The following is a 19054-nucleotide window of genomic DNA, read 5'->3' on the forward strand; positions in this document are numbered from 1 at the left end:
CTTTTCACCCGAGTTTCAGGTTCCAGGCTCTGACGGTCCATTCCTGGGACCAAATCATGTTGGAGAGAGGCAGAATCCAGTATGAGCAAAAGGCAATGAAAAAGGTGGGTGATCGGTCTACAAAAACACACATGCAACTGTCTCAATTTCCCTGGAACAGACAGAAGATAGGGTTAGAAAAAGCTACAGAGATCATCCTTAGCTGTATATCTTTTCCCAAAGCAGTGCCTTAACCACATGATAAGACACTGAAACTACTCCTGACACCCAATTGACCGACAGCGCAGGAGATCTGCAGTGCTTCCCCTCTCTTACAGTCTTCCATCTCCTGCTTTACTATGGGTGTTGCAGTGTCACAGTTCTGCAGAGAAATCAGGTCTCTCCTCATGTAGATAAGCCCTAATTTCACAGGTCCATGACATGCTTTTTCAGACATAATAGGTATATACAACATCCTTTAAAAATTGTGCACCCAGGTATTTAAAAATCCGTTCAAACCTGCCACTACACTACCAGAGATATAGACAAATTTATGGAAATGTTAGTCCCAGAGGGAAAAAAAAAATAATACTGTAACATAGCTACTGTGCAGAAATAACATAGTTTATTAGTAAAAATGTACAACAAAAGAAACATTATTAATGGAATGTCCTATAAAAAGGGGCTTCTACCTTATCCTAGACTCAGACAAAATAATGTCTGGCTAACACGCAAAAAGCTTCATGTAGTTGCCATTTTTATTACTACATCAAGGCAAAGCGAAACCCGAATCAATAACAGTTACAGAGTAGAAGAACAAAACATGCAGATAATGTCACAAAGAAATAAACCATAGCCAGACGCAATGATACAGATTAAACCTTTCCTAGTCAAAGGAATTAATCAGTCCATACTGGACCAAGAACTCTTCTAGTCAATAAATCAATAAATATACACCCTCAGTACTCCAGCCTCCTGGACAGGTGGGTGAGTCCACTTTGCAATGGGTTTAAGTGCCCGGTTGTTTGATTTTGTGCATATAAACATCTATAGATACTAAACACAGACTTTGTTCAAAGTCAGGAGACATGCTGCCTTCAAGCTGATACTCAAAATACCTCTCTGTGAATTCTGTACCAAAAGTTTTCTCTTTCTCTCCCCTTGCCTGCTGACACCAACAGGTCTGAAGATAGAGAGGGAAGCATTTAAACACCACTTAATAATTAGCACACATTGAGCAATTGGCTTTGCCAAGAGAGCACTGGCTGATAAGGGCCTAATATTTGCTACAGCTTCCTGCTGCAAGAAACCGATTGTGTAGGTGCTTAAGAAGTTTGATTTTGTTTTCCTGCTGGTCAAAATTCAACATTTCAGGCTGACACACCATCAACAGGAACAATCCTTTGGGTTTTGTGTACTTGCCTGCTAATAGGGCACAAGTTACGTCTTTCAGCCTCTCCTGCAGGTCACTTAAACACCAGCGCCTTCTAGGAAGCAAACTGGGAAAGTGTTCTGAATTTAATACTTAGAACTCTACAGATAGTTTTCTTCAGGAAGGACTGATACAAATATCCTCAGCTGGCAAGATATGAATGTGTGGAATTCGAAAGAAAATCTGCATTGACTTATACCTTGCAAACAGTTAGATGTCCCCTGAAGGCTCCAGCAACTCAGAGGTGAAAATAAGTAGAGTTTTAAGACGAGTGCAAACTGCTACCCTGGAGGAAAGACAAAGCAGCAGCAAAATCCAATGAAATTCTGCTCAGAATGAGCAAATCAGACTGACCAAGAAGTAAAAGATAACTTTCCTATTTAGAAAATAGGAAATGAGGCTTCCATGTTAAATTTTGACTTGAAAAATTGTTCTATCCAACAATCCTACATGGAAAGTCACTTGAATTTGCAAGTGGGTGCCTGGTTTCAAAAGGATTAGTTACCCTTCCAGCTTTTATATTCAGCTCTTTATTGGTCTCGGAATCACAGTAAATCAACAGATGGATGTCATCAACGTATGCGCTATGTAAAACATCATAAAACAGCACAGCAAAAACCTAGCTAATTTTGCAAGGAAGGAGGTGCCAGAAGACTAATACATATAGCCAGGGACACGGTTCCGGTACATCAGGAATCGGTTCCAGGGCACCATTCCAGGCCATTCCAGCTCCCGACAAGCGCTGCGCAATACCAGTAATACATCACCATTTCAGATTGCTTATCAGTGTTGGAAAAAAACTGAGGAAAGAACTGGAGATTAAATTTACATATCATCTTGTAACAAGACCTTCTAATTTTGAGGGAGAAGCAATAGCAAAGAGCATTTGAGAATCAGAGCTTTTAGTCTGATGAAGAAAGGGACTGGTTTGATTTACAGCTATATGACTTATTGCCACATCTGGCAATATAAGGCTAGGCAATTTTATGGGGAAGGAAATGCCACTTGATGCTTTTATAATTAAAGCAGACAATATATAGATAGTTTACACAAAGTGACTGTTTTCTTTGGGAACTAAATGTTCTCAGCAAGAACAATGGGGAGACTACATTCAAAATTACAATACAGATGGTGTTGGACATTCATTTCTAAGCTTTTCACCATCCTGAATGGTTCACAGCGGAGACTGAGATATAATTTAATTCCCACTGCTCACCTGTATGAAATTATTACAGGAAGAAAAGTAGGGTTTTTTTTCAGGAGGATTTACAAGGCCAAAGGTTTCTGAGAGTATGTGTCTGTGGAGGCTGATTTACTGAAGGAATATGAAATGTTTCACATATGTGATAATTGCATCTTACAGCTGGGGGAAGTTAGAAACACAGTGAGGGCCGTATCTCCAGGGGAAGTCAGAGAACCCAAGCTGAACTGTCTCAGTGGATGCTGCTTTGCTCACAGTGCCTTCAGAACTCTGGCCACAATGGTAGTTGCCAAGTCCTTGAAAACATAGCCCCAAGTCCTTCAGAAAATCTAAGTGAACATGCCAGAAACCCACACGCCACTACTGAGGGCAGTGACACAAAGCTGAGTTCACTTCCATCCATGCACAATGATGAAACTCATCTCTTGCCATCCAAGCACAAAATGAATTTCTTCTCTTTACTCTGTCCTCTCAGATGAACTGGATTAAACAGAAACATTTTCTGACCATTGCTAATCTAACTACCCATTTGTTTGTAGGTTTATGAACTGTCACCTTACTCTCACAGAACAGTCTCTCCTATAGAAAACAGACTGGGATTACTGTGAAGAGCAACACATAATCATGGCAAGATAAGCATGTAACGCGTTTAATTTGGCTTCCCTCTTATTCCTTTGAATACCTAATTAACTTTTTTACTAAAAGCAATGTTACATTCTCCTGGAGAATCCCACAGACTATCTGCCCTTAAAAAGGCATCACCCGTAAGAACATACCACAACAGATTTTTCTTTATAGGAGGGGACCCCGTAAACTCTGTTTCATCCTTGGAAAGCTAAGCAGGTCTTTTCTGTAAGTGATGATAATAAGAATTCAAGTCACTGCTTCTGACGTATGTAACTAAAACAGCATACATATGCTTGGCAAAGCCAAAACAGTTTCCGCTATTACCTAAGCATTTTGTTTAAATGTTATTCTGAATATACAGCTAACGGAGACAGCACTGCAGTCCCTCCAATACTCTCTGTCCTGGTTAGAAGGCACATGGATGGCAGTGGGGTCTCGATAGCTGCTGGCTCCATAGGACACATCTGTAACAGCAGCTCTGACAGTGAAAGACATTGGCGTGTCCACAACTATATATCTGTGCTTACGATCAATGCATCTCCAGAAGCTTAAGCAGTGTTGGACCAACCCGATAGTGCTGCTCTTGCTGCTGCCAGAGGTGCTGAGCCCTCTAAAGAACCTGAAACCAGAGTACTTATTCACAGTGTCGACTGTTCAGCCAAAGCAGTGTGTTTTATCTGGACAGACGTCGGTCCTTAAATTTCTGCAGATTTTGGGAAAAATTCCAGATCAACTGAAGCAGTTAGACAGAATTCATGCTTCTAATTACTACAATTCACTATAATAGGCCTCTAAAGGCTTTCCATTTTTGGCTAAGTTCTTTTAATGAGACTCAAGTCAGACTTGTGCGTCCTACATTTTCAAATATTTTAAATAAACCCACCATACAGAAATCTTATTAATCTTCAGAAAAAGTGAGCATTTCTTAAAACAACAAGCTGAAAAACCTGTACTAACACAATGAAAAAAGAGAACAAATGCAAATGAAGAAGGGTAGGTATTCTCCTAATGAAGATTTCTTTTACATCCTGTCAAAGTGTCATCTGTGTCAGCTGGATGTTTCTACTAGAATGATGGGGAGCTGTGCTGAAATGATACAACTGTGGGTTTTACTCTGGATACTTAATAAAGAACGTGTGTTGACCAAAAGCATTCAGGGAAGAATTTGACTGAACGTTTGTCTGACAATAAATCTTGAAAGGCTTGGCTGAGGAGGGATGTCTTTGGAAGAAAAAGCTTGCATCAGATGCAGACTTCTGTGGAGGTCCAGGACAGAGAAGTCTGATTCTTAATATCTGTTTTCAGAAGACTGAAGTATCCTAGTAGGTTGGAAAGCTTCACTTATTCCACCTTCTCACCGTCTGCTGGGTGCAAAAGTAGATCACCACAAATCACAGCATAGCTGAGGCTGGAAGGAACCTCTGGAGTTCTCTAGTACAACCCAGAGCAAGGTCAACTACAGTCAGTTGCTCAGCACCTTGTCCCATTCAGTCATGGCTAGATTAATGAAAAAATTTAAGACACAATTCCACTGTTCTTATGTTAAATAACTACTGTGATCAACACAGAAAATCAATGCGACTGCTCTCAAACTGAAGATTCCATCAACTTGAGGAAAGCAAGGGAAAGCTGCAAGTTTAAGAGCTGAAACTGTAGCACTGAAAATCATTCCAGTATTAACACTTGAATATTCATACTTCCCTAGAAAGGGAGTACAAGAGTAGAGAATAGCAAGGGCAACAGAAATATCAAAACAGAGAGTGAAGTATGAAAAAGGCAGAGACATTCAGAAGGCAAGAATCTAAATGTGAAGATGAAAAGTCCACAGAAAAATAAAAATTAAGACAGGGACAGCTGGTATTTCCTAAAGTAGTCCTACTGAAAGTATTAAAAGTGAATATATTCAAAAGGTCTGAACAGCCCCTACAGCACTATCTGTGATTCTTGGGCAGGATTTTCTTAAGTCTTCAACACTTGACTTCATTCAGATGCCACTAAAACAAAAACACTGTCTCAGCAACCCCAAACCAAAAGAAATTAGAGAAGGCAGAGACAGCTTAGGTGCTTCTGTACCATGAACAGCTGAAGACTCCGAAATACAGGATACTTTTCTCAGGGTCTGCTTATGGCAATATTTAGACTACTGAAAGACTGGACTATAAATGGCAATAATGGACTTTCTTCATTCTCATTGAACTGGAAAACGCTTGCCTGCTCTTAGAGGTGTGTTATATTGTGTTTATCTCCAACTTAATCCATAGTGAATGGCAAATTTAATGAAAAAATCATGGCATTCAAATTGGACATCGCACAAAAAAAAAATCACAATACTGTCACAATCTCCACTAAGTAAGTCGCTCTGAACTTTTAGGAATGAAAGAGCTGTATATGCAAGACTGCATGAAATCACAAGACAATTTGAGGCTCTGATCCAGCAGCAAAAGGAGGTTGGCAATGGTGTTCCTGTTTCTGTAAAGGATTACAGAGTTTGTGCTTTTCGACAGTTTGCTCTCCTACCTCCTACCTAACTGAAAGTGACTCTTCTACAAGTTCACCTGCAATCACATACAAACACTCGGAGCTGTATGGTAATGTACTAGGTGACTCAGCTAAGAGACACATTTCTGTCGATTTTTATTATACATCACCAAGGCATGGATTCCAGTCCACTCCTACCCTACACTGTTTTGGGGTCTCTCCACCCTCATTGGGCTGACTACTTCAGAAATCCTCACAACAGTACTGCAAAACTAGATCAGACACTGCTTGGAAAACATTCAAGAGAACAAGATGTTTTCTTTTTTAGCAATTCCCACCCCACCGAGGCACTCCAGTTTTCTGACACACGTTAATTGTTCAATCTGATGGCTTCAACCCAGCAAACTTCAGTAAGGTGTAGATTTTTTTCAAATCGACTGATCTCCTCCAACGCCCCTGAGGTCAATTTTACTACCCAAGCATTGGTAAATGAGTATTCCTAGCATCACAAACCGAAGGAAGACAGGCCCCGCCACTCACAGGACAAAGCCCAATCAATACAACACTGCAGGACAGGCTAGCTAGGAGTCGAGCTGCTGAGGCAGCTTTGCTGCTCCTGCCTCTTTCCTTTACACAAGACACAGGCATCGATTTTCTCTCATTTCCATGGACAGCAATGATTTCTTCTCTCAGGTTATTCATGCAAAAGAAAAGTCCCAACCCCCCCATCAAATCAGAACAAAGGGAAGCAGTGACAGTCCCACAGAATTTGTTCTTCCCACAAGAAAGGCACAAATGGATTGTTTTCTGTTGGGGAATGATGCAAGATGACTCCTTCTGCACAGAGCCCAGGATGATGCCAACAGCAGCCTCCCTTGGCAAGAACAGATTGAAGCCAGAGGATGGAAACCGGATGAAGATTAATGTTCTCTTACAGTCCCACACGTGACATAAATATTCTGCAACATAACATGCAAAGGGCTTTCTGTCCCAACGTACCAATCTCTGTGTTTCTCCTACAGCAGCTGCATGTAAACTTCACATATCCCACTCGTAACTCTCATCCCGCTAATAACACAAAAATCACTTACACTAAACAATTTGTATCCTTGGTTAACACAAACTCAGAATTTGCCAAGCTGAATGACATAACTTATTTTCCTAGTCCCCTACTCACACTGACTGCTGGTAAAATTGAGCACTATATACTCCAGACAAAGAAAGCAACCACCCCTCAACCCACAGGCCACAGAAATCACTTAGGCACTCCCTAAAGCTGCGACTGAACTGTCCTCCACATCACGACTGAGACATGGTTAGTAATTACCAAAATATGCAGCCCGTTAGAAAACCTAACCTCAGCATTTCTTTTTATTACATGATGCTTAAGTCAGCTCCTAAACATCCCACAGATGTTTAGTCAGCATCTGTTCAAAGCCCATTGCCCTTTTTACTCTATCAGGTATGTCTTTGTTCTCATCACCTATGAAAGGATGAAAGAACAAAAAAGTAAGCACTGATCACTTTATACATCACCATTCGCATTCCATCTAGCATTTCTCCTTTTTAGACCGGCTAAGTGAACTCTAGGTTTATACTCTCCTTCACCTGCCCTCCCTCAGTATTGGAGTCTCATCCTCCTGGCTGCATCCCAGGAATACAAAACAGTAGCAAACTCTTCAGGTTTCACTGTTTGTTTTTTTTTTATTTTGCAGCTCGTTCTGTCACTCTTACTCCTCTTGGCCATGCTCTGGAACTGGACAAAGACTTCAGCTGCAGCAATCACCTCAGAGCCTGGGTGGTCTAAGCATCAAAATACAGCCAGGGACAGAGCTGGGCGAGGAGACAGAGAAATACTGTTTCTCTATTAATACATTAATGACTCTGTCCTGATTGCTATTACTACCATAGGATTTCACTCCCAGCCTGATAGGAATAACACAACTGACACCTCAGTTTTTCCACCGTAATAATCCTATCATCAGCCTTAAATTTTGACAGCTCCAGAAATGAGTTATTGCTCTGTAAAAGTGAAATGTACTGCTGCTGCTGCTATCTGTTAATTGTCATCAGCTGGCTTCTGGAAAAATATTATGAAATCTAGCTATAAATATTTCAATATAAAAAGGTGTTTTTCTAAGGTTTCTCTTCACAATCAAACAATTGAATAAAGTCACAGGCTTGAAGGATGAAAAAGAGTCCTTGGGGAGCTGACCAGTTGAGACAGGGGCCAGGTCTTCATCACTTTCAAATTAGAACTTTGCAATTTAAAGGAAAGCTTTATGATATTCTGAAATTTAGTGCTCCTTACTGGAATTCCTTTTCCCAAAAGGCTAATGCTTGCCTGATACTCTTTTTTTTTTATATACAATTGCTCTCTTTTAGTAGGCTTAACCCCATTCCTATGGAAAGCCAGGGCAAAATTATGAAGAATTTCTAACGCTAAAGACACAGACAAAACCAGACAAAATAAGAAATACCAATAAGCAACTAATGTGCTATGGATTAAAAAAAAAAAAAAAAAAAAAAAAAGAGAGAGATTATTCTCTCTGACTTATTCTGGGTTAAGATATTAAGTTTGCTCAGTTTGGAAGATAATTCACCATACTGCCTTTCAAATATACATAAAAAAATAAATAAAAACAATAAAGGCACAGAAAGGAGTTTAATACAGGAGAGGCCTGTGATAACAACAGGGAGAAGTACCATGATCTAAGGGATCGTATAAAAGCACCATTTCCAGAATTTTAACTATTGTAAAGTTACTATTTCCCTGTCTGTGCTTCTCCCTTCCCGTTCTTTTCTTGCAGCCTCTGATGATCCTTGTGCTTCCTCTGTCATCTCTGGCACTCTCCTTCCCTTTGCACTCCATCCATTATTTTCTAGGCTTGTTCATTCTCCTCTCCTCCGCTTCTAACCTCTTTTGCCATCTTCTCCCATTAGACTATCCCCCTTCCCACCTCTGTCCCTCTAGTCAACCTTTTAAGTGAAATGTAATACCCTATCTGAGCTGGAAATCAATCTCCCCAGCACACGGCGTTTGGGTGACTTTGAAGCCAGGCAGAAACACCTTCCCATCCAGACAGCTCTGAGTGAGCATGACCGTCTTGCACAGATCAAGCCGCACTGTTAGAGCTTTGTTTTCTTTCGCATTATCTAAATTGAAACATGCGGTAGGGAAGTGTCAGCAGATGGAAATAACGTACACATTGGCAATATGTTAGAGGAGATTACAAAAGAGAAAAGAAGGGAACGTTGGCTTTGCATACATAAAGCCTCTGACTTAAGAGGGACAACAGCCAATATTCCCTCACCACCGCCTCAAGGAAAGAAATCAGTTCCCGGAACAGCAAGGTGGAAGGGGACATGGGTCAAAGGGGAAATCATCTAAGTAAAATAAAAGATTCAATCAGTGCTTGTGCAAATAAAGCTATTATAATGCACACAAATGTTGTAGCAGAGAAGCTAAAGGAAATCCAAGGCAGTGAACAGAAAATGCAAAGCCAGAGCTGACCCAAACCACTAACTGCCAACTGCAGCAGCCAGCTTGACCACAGCCCCAAGACACTCAGCCAAGAGCACCAAGGCTCCCTGCTTGACCCAGGGGACAAGGGGCAGAACTGCAGAAACCACATACGCGTGACTGCTCTTACGTCCGATTCTGAATATGTCTACTAGTACAGGTGGTGTGAGCTTGAGTACCACAGAGGGCTGTTGCCTTCCTTCTTCGTGCAGTCTTCCCACCAGTAAGAATGACATCCCAAAATCCCGTGGTGGAAGGTTTCGCTCTCTGCTTCCATATAGTTCAATTCCTTGTATTTCTGCGTACAAAAAATAAAGCCTGGTCCATATATTAAAACTCACACACTCTGTCAACAATAGCATCTCAGAGGCATAGTAGTATATTTTCAGTGTGCTGTGCACAGCTTTGTACTTAAATCCTAGTCCACGGTGTCCCTTCCCGTGGCAGAGGGGCTGGAACTAGATGATCTTTAAGGTCCCTTCCAACCCAAACTATTCTGTGATTCAATGACAGCTGAGTTGAGGATATAACCAAAATGTCTCACTTTAGCCCTTTTGTTTAAGTCAAGAAACTACTTGGCAGTTATTTTCTAAAGAAAAAAATCCAGCCCTTTACAGTTTGTCCATTTCATTTGTCCACCTGAGTTCATTCCTTCTATCCTCCCACTGCCTGCCCCACCACTTCACAGCAGAGTATTGCTGATAAACTGTCTGTTCTGTGTTTAAAGCATCTGTCCATTATAAGCAAGGAAAATGTGTTGAATTTCATATTCAGTTTGGGAAATCTATTTTTGTCTGGTTTAACCAATTACAAAATTGTCTCCTACAAAAATATCCACTTGTGTGTTTTCTGTTAAAATTAGTTGTACATTCCTCCAATGCAAAGTGTAATGCAGCCAGTCAAAAGTATGAGCCAATGAATACTCTGCAGCGTGTCAGTCTTATTCCTTTATGGAATTAGTTCAAATAATTATATTTATTGACTCCTTAAACCCCTTTTTGAATACATAGGCTAATTCTGTTGCAATGTATTTCAGTTTTATTATGATGATGTAAAACGTCTCCTTTTTATCATTGTAGAAGAACTAACAATAGGCAATGCGTCTAACTACAGCAAAAACATCAAGAAAAAATGATAGAAGAAACAGCAGAACAGGACATATCAATGCATGCGGCAGCTTTCTTGCTGGTTTTTGTAGGGTAATTCTATTAAAACTGGTAACTGATCACACACTATCTGTATATACTGCCTTTTAACAAAGGTAAGTGCATTTTAATACAAATGCTATGGTCTCCAGTGACCTGCTGGTATACAAATCAAATCTGTGGTTGCTGGCTGTGGACCAGGTAAATTCAAACCATGTGACAAGGCCTCTTCTACATTTCATTGCTTCTTTTTTTTACCCCAGGTTTATTTAAGAAAAAATTCTTCGCACATCTCCCAAGTACAACTTGCATTAAATGTGTTTTTTCACCAGCATAGTTCACCAAAAACGCCACCTTAAAATGATGAATTATTTTATTATATATTATTCTTATATTAAATATATTGTATTTAGTTTTATGAACTATGATTAATGATATGGTTATGGTTAATTGATAAACTGGAATTATGCATATGAGTTGAATAAAAAGTTCAACAATTGCATTTTTGACAGCCCTCTCTCCATAAAACAGTACAATAGTAAATACAATAGTAATTGGTGTGTCTGGTAAGAAACTCTGCTGGTCTAAATCAAGACAAATTCATTGACTTCAATGGTGTGATACTAATAAATATAATTTGGGTTGTTATTTCTACTGTTTGAGAATAACATCGCTGGGTTATTTTTTTAGGTCTTTTATATCCTCATTTTTACAACAATGTAAGAACCCAATATTTTCCATCCTTGCATTATGTATTTCAATGTGGCATTTCTCCAGCATTTTCCATTTTGCTTGTTAAAAGGACACGACTGAAGTAACACCATAGCAGGGAGTGAAAGAATTACCACTAAAATACATCTTGACTTCAGCACAGGCTGAAATTATGCATCAGTGCTTGGAAGAAATCACTCCTGGCAGCTCCTGTAGTACTTGGTGGTGCTCCTAACACCTCAGTTCTTGGGCTAATGTAATTAGAGGGCACACAGCTGGCATAAGCTCTTACAAGTGAGTGCAAATGCTTTATTTACAGATCAGCCTTGGACTCCTAAAAAATAAAAAAAAAGAAAGTTCAACTACAACAGTAGCCTTTTACCTTGACTTTCTTCTGTCATTCGATGAAAAGCCAGGTACTCGCCTTCACAAGAGCAAATAGCTAAATTTTACACCATGCAAAACTTTTGCATCACTCTGATCCCTGAAAAAGAGAGCTGCAATCATCTGTGGGGCCACCACGCAATCCTTTCCCTAGGTAGCAGGAAAAGCCTGACAACATCACAGTGCTTCCCACATCCTCACGCCAAAAGCCTCCATCGAACAACACTAAATATCATCCTTTTTTCTGCTGACCTGCTGACTTTCGGAGTTGATGTTGGTTGGACACAGGAAGGATGGTAGGATATTCTAGATGCAGAGGAAGGCAGATGACATGGCTGAGACAGTCTCACAAGCACATCTCAGCTGTTTACTAGGACTTTCACGTTCAGTACAGGCATCTGAAATCTACCCACAAAGGTGAGTCAAGAGACCACAGGACTGAGACACGTCGACTCAAGAGGAACCGCTGTCTGGACTGACAGACAATAGTCTAGAAACTGGAATTAGCATCAGTTTTCAAAAAATCCTCATTGTATCTCACTTCCTATTTGCATGTACTTACATTTAACAATTTCTCTCATGTATAGAAGGAATGCCAAGGAGACAAAGTCCTACACGAAGACCCAGGGGAAAGAAGACAAACCACTAAGTACTGTAAATACAGTTAGCATTACAATTTCAAGTTCGCTGTTGGAGGCTTAGCAAAGAAACTGGACAAATAGGGTGGACAAGTTTAAGTTGCATGAAACTCAGCACTTAAAAGACCTTACAAGAGACAGAGCAACGAACCATCACAATCGTCTGAGGACTCACTGAAAGCAATTAGTTCAGCTTGCTGACAAAAGTTCTTCAATTCCTGCCAGATCCCACAGCCTTTTCGACAGCATCATACAGTCAGCATTGCTGAAGACCACTAAAAAAAAATATCTAGTAGTTGTCTCAAAGAACACTGCACTGCTCCCAAGTCCTCATCCACCCCTTCTCAAATAACTTGCAAAAAAACAACTAACTCCTGGTTACAGAACTGGAGGACAGCTGATCCTGTTAAGGGTCGGTCAGCTGCCAGTTTCTCAGAAGTCTTTCCAATAAATGAGAGGGCACAGACAAGGCAGGAGAAAGCAGGAATACTACCCTACAGGAGAGGATTTCTCTGCAAGAGCCGGACCGCTTCAAAGACTCCTGTAGAAATCCCTACAGGAGATCCAAAATAAGCTTGGAAGACTTCAAGATTTCTAGAAGCTCCGACTGTGAGAAGAGGAAGATGGGACCTTGGGAGTTCTACGTCTTGCTACAACTGCTCCTGAAAGCTTGTTCACAATTAATGCAAAGCATATTGAGATTTCCTCAACAGCAGTGAGCATCCTCCTCTGAAATTGATGGGCAGCATTAAAAGACTGGTCTGTAGAACCTGCAAGGAAGGAGCAGGAATGTGAATAAAAAACCTGCAAACAAACAAAGAAGCAGAGCTCTTGCTGGCAAAGCTGCTCAGATTGATGACAAAATCCTTGCCAGTGCTACTTCATGTCCTCCTTATTACTTCACAGTGCCCTAAGGGAGAAGCAGCCTTGCAGCAGTGCCCCTCAGGGAGCCTTTCCTCCTGACAAGACAGAGGAGCCAAGCATAAAGCTGTATGACAGCTGTGTCAAAATGGGAGCCAGAACTAACAGACCCATGACATAACAGGCTTGACCATAGAAATTATGAAGCCATGAGTAAGCAAGGAGATCTTTCCTTGCAGTCTGCATTTCTTCTCATTCAGCCAGACAGCTGAGCTATGACTTCCAGAACAAGTATTGAAACGAACTTCACCACACAAAGAGAAGACAATAATTTCCTGATTCTTACAGTAACATATGCAACGGTGATTATTAGATCTTTTACTCCCAGCCCTTACACTTTTACCAGCTTCAGGTGGATTTCTGCATCCAGAGAGATTTGTATATTGCGAAGTCTGGTCCTCTCAGAGAAAACTATTCACACTTAAAATAGCAACCCTGGATTCCAACAGATGCACGGGCTACTGAAGTCCCAAATACTGTATCATGCTTACCTACCAATTCTTTTACTAACAGCAAGTGATTTCATGTTAGCTTTGATACTATTTTTACGCAAACATCTGGTCCCACAGCAACTTTTCATCTCATCCCAATCACAGGAAGGCTACCTTATTCTTATAAATACTGTCTCATGAGACAGCAGCTTGAAGATCTTTATGTGATAAGTAGCCTTCCTTTGCAAAGTTTCTGGTTCTTAGTGTTTCACCAGTTCTGCAGCTCCCTTGGCCACTACTTCTGGATCTGGTTTTGATTTTAAAAGAATTTGGAAAGGTATACTGATTAAAATTGCATTATTAAAACCTTCACAGCTTTTACAAAATCTCTTTGCTTCTGAATTAGCATTATGTAAACACACACAAAAAACTAATTAAAGCCCCCTTAATTTTAACAATGACTGCCTTTTGATATTGCTTCTCAAAAAAAACCTTTGTTTGACTGGCAACCATTAAAATATCTGCCCTTAAGGTTTCTTCCTATGCCTTCCCTGACAAGGTTGAAGATAAGAAAAGAAGAAGATGCTTCATATCCCCTCATAAAACTGAAAGCAAATCCACAATAATTCCTAAAATTCATTATATTACACTATATAGCGCCTTCCCTTTGTTCACACTGTCAATACATGCTGATAGCTCAGTATGAAGTAAAAGCATTCAAGGTCCATTCACACAAAGTGAATTCTAAAAAAAATGAATGAACACAAACTGTCTGAACAACAATGAGATTTCAAACGTGCCCAGAGTCAGGCTAACACTGATCCCACTGACTTAAATGAGAGAAACATCAGGCTGAGGGCAAGTACTTTGCAAACCCCACCCGTATCACTCTACCATGACATGCAAATTTTGTGGGAAAAACATATAATGAACTCCTACCAAAACAAGAATGAAAGAATGCTTTCCTTATTACAAGGCCTGGAGCAAAGAGCTTTTTAAGTCTGAAAAGAAAGAAATAGAGAAAGTAACGTTTGGTTAACCAAATTGGAAAGAGAGGTAGATTTTTGTTTGTTTGCAACTGGCATCACTTTAAAATCAAGGAATTTGGAGAATATTAACATTTATACCTGAATCTATGCTGAAAGTATTTTTGTCATTTTAGAGTCAAAAGTACCCTCCTGCCAAAACCTGTAAAATGCTTTAAAAAAAACAACCAAACAAAAAAAAAACAAAAACAAAACCAAAACCCACCAAAACACAGAGAAGAAAAAAAGCACCTTCCAAATGGAATTCACAATTCTCATGGATAGGTGATCATCAGCTCCAATTAGTCCCTGGCAGAGGAGTCTGAGCAAGAGCAATAGACTCAGTGCATCCAAAAATGTTTAGTCTAGACTAAACCATGTCGGAATTCTCCACAGACTAGACCTCAGCCCTCTGGATCGTGGACAGCCATCTATATTGGCTCCAAACAACAACACAGCCTGGGTCCTATTCCAGGCTTCGCTCCCGCCTCTCCTTATCTAACCCTATTGCTATTCCCCCTCTCGACTCCCCAGGCACTCAGGGCAACACGTTAAGAAGCTGTTGACTGTTGCAAGTATTTTAAGCCTGGTTAATGAATGTAGGTAATTCTCCGTGCCCCACACCCCTCCCCCCCGTCATCTGTACAGTAAGCATGTGAGCCAAGCCCAAAATAATAAAACCAGAAAAGCACGTTCATCTGCTAGTGAGCAGCCAGAACCGACTGTTGCCAGAAAGAAAAGAGTCTGGAGCTGCTCTTTATAAAATTTTGTCAGCACAATTAGTTCTGAAATATGCTCTGAAAACGTGGAACTTGGCCCATATGTCACGGCTCCTCTTGTGTAGTTAATATCTTATTGAGAGGGTCTGAATATAAACTCAGTCCTTTCATCTACAAGCCTTTCCTGTGCAAAGGGTTCAGATGGTAGTTAAGGATTGCCTCCCTTCTCAAGCTCATTCCTAAGCAGAGTCTCTCCGACAGTAGATGGTCACTGGCTGCAGAACCCCACCACCACCATCCCCGCAGCGACACGCTTCCCCAGGACACTGGTGACACTCAGCAGAACCCGCAGGGAGGGCTGACGTTGGGTCCTGCGGAGCCAGGCAGGCTCCTTTACACCCCCAGCTAGAACAGCTGGGCCTGGACTTGCAGCCAGGTTAGTCTTTTGGACCTCTCAGAGCACAGCAACGCTATCTGATACCCCTACTTTCCCCTTCTTGGTATCTCAGTGAAAGATTCTGCCATTTCACCCAATATCTACCTGCAGCAACAATGAAGCAACACTGAAGTAGTATTTTTCTTTCTTTGTACCAGGAATTGGCCACTGGCATCAGCAGAGAGAATCTGGCATCAACAGTGTGCTCCATTTAAACTGCACTCATTCCTCCAGCAAAGCAAAAAAGAGACCATAAAACGTGAATACGTGGTAGCCTTCATTTACACGTATTGCTTGAATTGCACCTCTTCTTTGGGAGTATTCAGGCACAGCTCCAAGTTTCTGAGTGCATTTTCTCATGACTCCAAGACCAATTTATTGGTCACCAAACTCTGAGAAAGCTCAGTTTGGTGCAGAAGGTCCAGACCCGAAATCTATGGCAGAAACCCATCACCAACATGCTGTCATACAAGAAACATCTACATTTATTTTTGCCTCTTACTTAACTCTTGTCACCAGGCACATATATTTAAGGAATGAAAGGAACAGAAACATAATTAACTTGATCTCGTTGTCCATTCCCTGCATTTTTATCACTGGAGGGCCATCCTGGCTGATTCTTGAAAAGCATTCAAAACCACCCAAGAAAGGAGAGGGCAGAGGAAGGACATCTGGAAAGCAGAAAGACTTCAAAATGTAGCTTTTGGTAAAGCTTGTATTCAAAACACACCCAAAATGCACAGGAAGAAAGAACATTTCCCTGTGCTGGTCTCACCAGCCGTACAGAAACAACTCCCCACCAAGATATTCAGGAGTGCTCAGTCCCATGTAAATACTGGAATGACATCCAGTGAGAGGTATGGAGGTTTCTGGAAAGCCAGCTGTCTCCACTGAAATGCCTACATGCTGGAAATCCAACACGTCCTTTGTGAACAATCTCAATGCAACAGCAGGAATGAGAGCTCATTTTTTCCTTTCTACTGAGACCAACCAGATAGGTAAAAAAGAACAGACATTTAGATGGAGTGATATGATTAACTCCAAATAAATGACTTGGGCAGAATTGAGAGGTATGAGACACAAACCTGCCCACCCAGAGATGAGCTGCTCTAGCCAGCTCCCATCTATAATTATTTAGGACTCAGAAAATTATTTTCCCTCTAAATTCCAAGAAGAGCTCAGTCTGCTAAACAATCCCAGACTGGTGTTTTACACATCAGCAAGATCATGCACTTAAGAAAATGCAGTGGTCAGAACCTTCTTGTAAAATACATAAGAAAGTAGTAATATGTGAGGTCACACAGTTTTACAACAGGAACTAACCCTCAAACATGTGGCGAACAGGCTGGTAATTTTAAAGGAGTAGTATTAGATCAGTACTGAGTATTTTGGAATTTTATCCTTCACGAGGCAGTTAAAATAATTTTCACTGGATGCACGTAATTCATTGCACTTGCACCAAACCATGAACTTAATCCGTGATGATTTCCCAAGATCCTGTGTAAAAGAACTTAGATGTTACAACATAAATTAAGGTAACAGCAGGCCCTTAGCAGTCTGTATGTTTAATGTAGTACCAAAAATAGCTCTTGGAAATACAGGTTTTACATTTTCACAAATAAATTGTTCTAAGCACCAAAATAGCAGGGGTTTAAGCAGATTTTTTTTTTTTTAAGTGACAACACAAACATCCCCACTGTCCTCCAAAGCAGCATTATGGCCACAGCCTCATGACAGATGAAGCAGAGTTGGGGTGGATGGAGCTTTCTGTCCCTGCAGTGCTCCAGCAAGGCAGCTGCGGTGGCTGAGCTTTAACAAAAATGAACCAATTGTGGTGACAGTAGCACAGGGCTGCGCCATCATCCTCAATCTGATTTCCTTAGGCTAAATTAATTCTCCTGAAACACGATGGATTGAATTACACTGGACAGAAGTTCTTCTTTACAACAGGTGAAATGTATTTATTAGTCCACCGAGTTTTGGGGTAAGACAACATTGATCTTTCTGATAGAATCTGTTTGTTTGGTTTTGTTTTGGGTTGTGGTTTTGGGTTTTTTTGTTAATTTTAACAGTGGCACAGGGTATGACTAATGGTAGCTTCAAATCTAAAAAACCCCTTTTTTCTGAAAGAAATCAGATAAATTTTCTGAAAGCACTATGGTTTTAATATTGTTATTTTAAGATGTCTTCAGCTCAGCCAGGAAAACATGGAGATGATAAAGCCTTCACAACAATGAGTCTGCTTAGCCTGTCTCATGATGGATCATTAATGGAACAGGTAACACAGTCCCAGCTGCAGAACCTTTATTGCTAGTAGTAATGGATTTGCCAAAAATAAAGTGTCTTAAACATCCTAAGACACATTTGTAAGAGTAGCTTTTTCATTTTTGTTTCTATTTCTTTCAAATTTTCAGACATATAGCTAATTAATCTGCAAGCTAAACAAGCTTTAACTGAGCAGTAAAGGAGATGAAGCCCGGTACAATAACAAAACATACTGCTGCGTTTGCACAGATGAGAATGTTACTTGCAAATTTTAGTTGCTGAGACTGAATAACAAAGAATTTGTGAAATCTTCTGGTTGGTATTTCACTGTTAAGACTCTGGAAAGTTCCAAGAGCTGAATTGTGAAACATGTTTACCAAATTCCCATTCTTAGTTACAACCACGTGAGCCACCAGTAATAATTTCAAAGAGTATTTTGGATTTACTGTTGTGAACTAGGCTAGGCTGGCACTGTGCACTTTGCTTCCGTCTTAACTTTCCTAACATATGAGGATACCTAACATAAAAAGTATATATCTAACATGCTTTGTCTTAAAGGGTAGGTTTGCACCCTGAACGTGACTGTTTTGACAAGTTCAGTACTCACATGCCTATTCTAATCTTTTCAAATTGAGACTTTGCTGAATTATATTATTTCCTGGGAAAACAAGCTCTGAATAACATTTTCAGAATGTTGAATGGATGCATTTATTTTGCATTTAACCACTCACAGTAAAAAGGTGTCACCAGGGGACACAGGTGTCATTATTAACCAAGCAGCCATCTCTGATTACAGCATCACAGCAGTCACCCATCACTATCTCTAGTGAAGCCAGAACAGATGCATGAAGGGCTTCTCCTGGGATTTAAGAGTCCTTGCAGGAAAAAACAAAAATACATCTTGAAGCAATCAGGCAAAGGATCGTAACTCTAATTTAAAGAAAACCATTGGCAAATTAAGTATATTAGTTAAGCAAACTTCCCTAAGGAAACAATATCTCGTTTTCTTAGACTTACAGGCTTATCCACTCGCCCCGGGCCAGAACAGACAGCTTCTACAGACCAGCTGTTCTCACGTTTTTAGGGCAGCGTCTGCCTTCTTTTTTGTACTAGTACCAGCCCTGGGCCCCGCTCACACC

The 19054-nt window shown here is 40.5% G+C and overlaps 1 protein-coding gene across 4 annotated transcripts in view; it reads right to left on the reverse strand.

The window, feature by feature from the left end:
- The window catches only part of LOC308072643 (uncharacterized protein), a 114899-nt gene that overhangs the window by 23239 nt on the left and 72606 nt on the right, over nucleotides 1–19054 (reverse strand). For 2 of the 4 annotated variants that reach the window (XR_013931724.1, XM_080409842.1), the window contains exon 4: nucleotides 9371–9538. Coding sequence is in view for 2 of the 4 variants with exons in the window: in XM_080409842.1 (XP_080265968.1) it covers nucleotides 9371–9538 (168 nt within the window). In the remaining 2 variants the exon portion in view is untranslated. The other 2 variants (XM_080409843.1, XR_013931723.1) reach the window with 2 other exon arrangements.

This window comes from Falco punctatus (genome assembly GCF_963210335.1).
Source record: "Falco punctatus genome assembly, chromosome: 1".
Classification (NCBI taxonomy): domain Eukaryota; kingdom Metazoa; phylum Chordata; class Aves; order Falconiformes; family Falconidae; genus Falco; species Falco punctatus.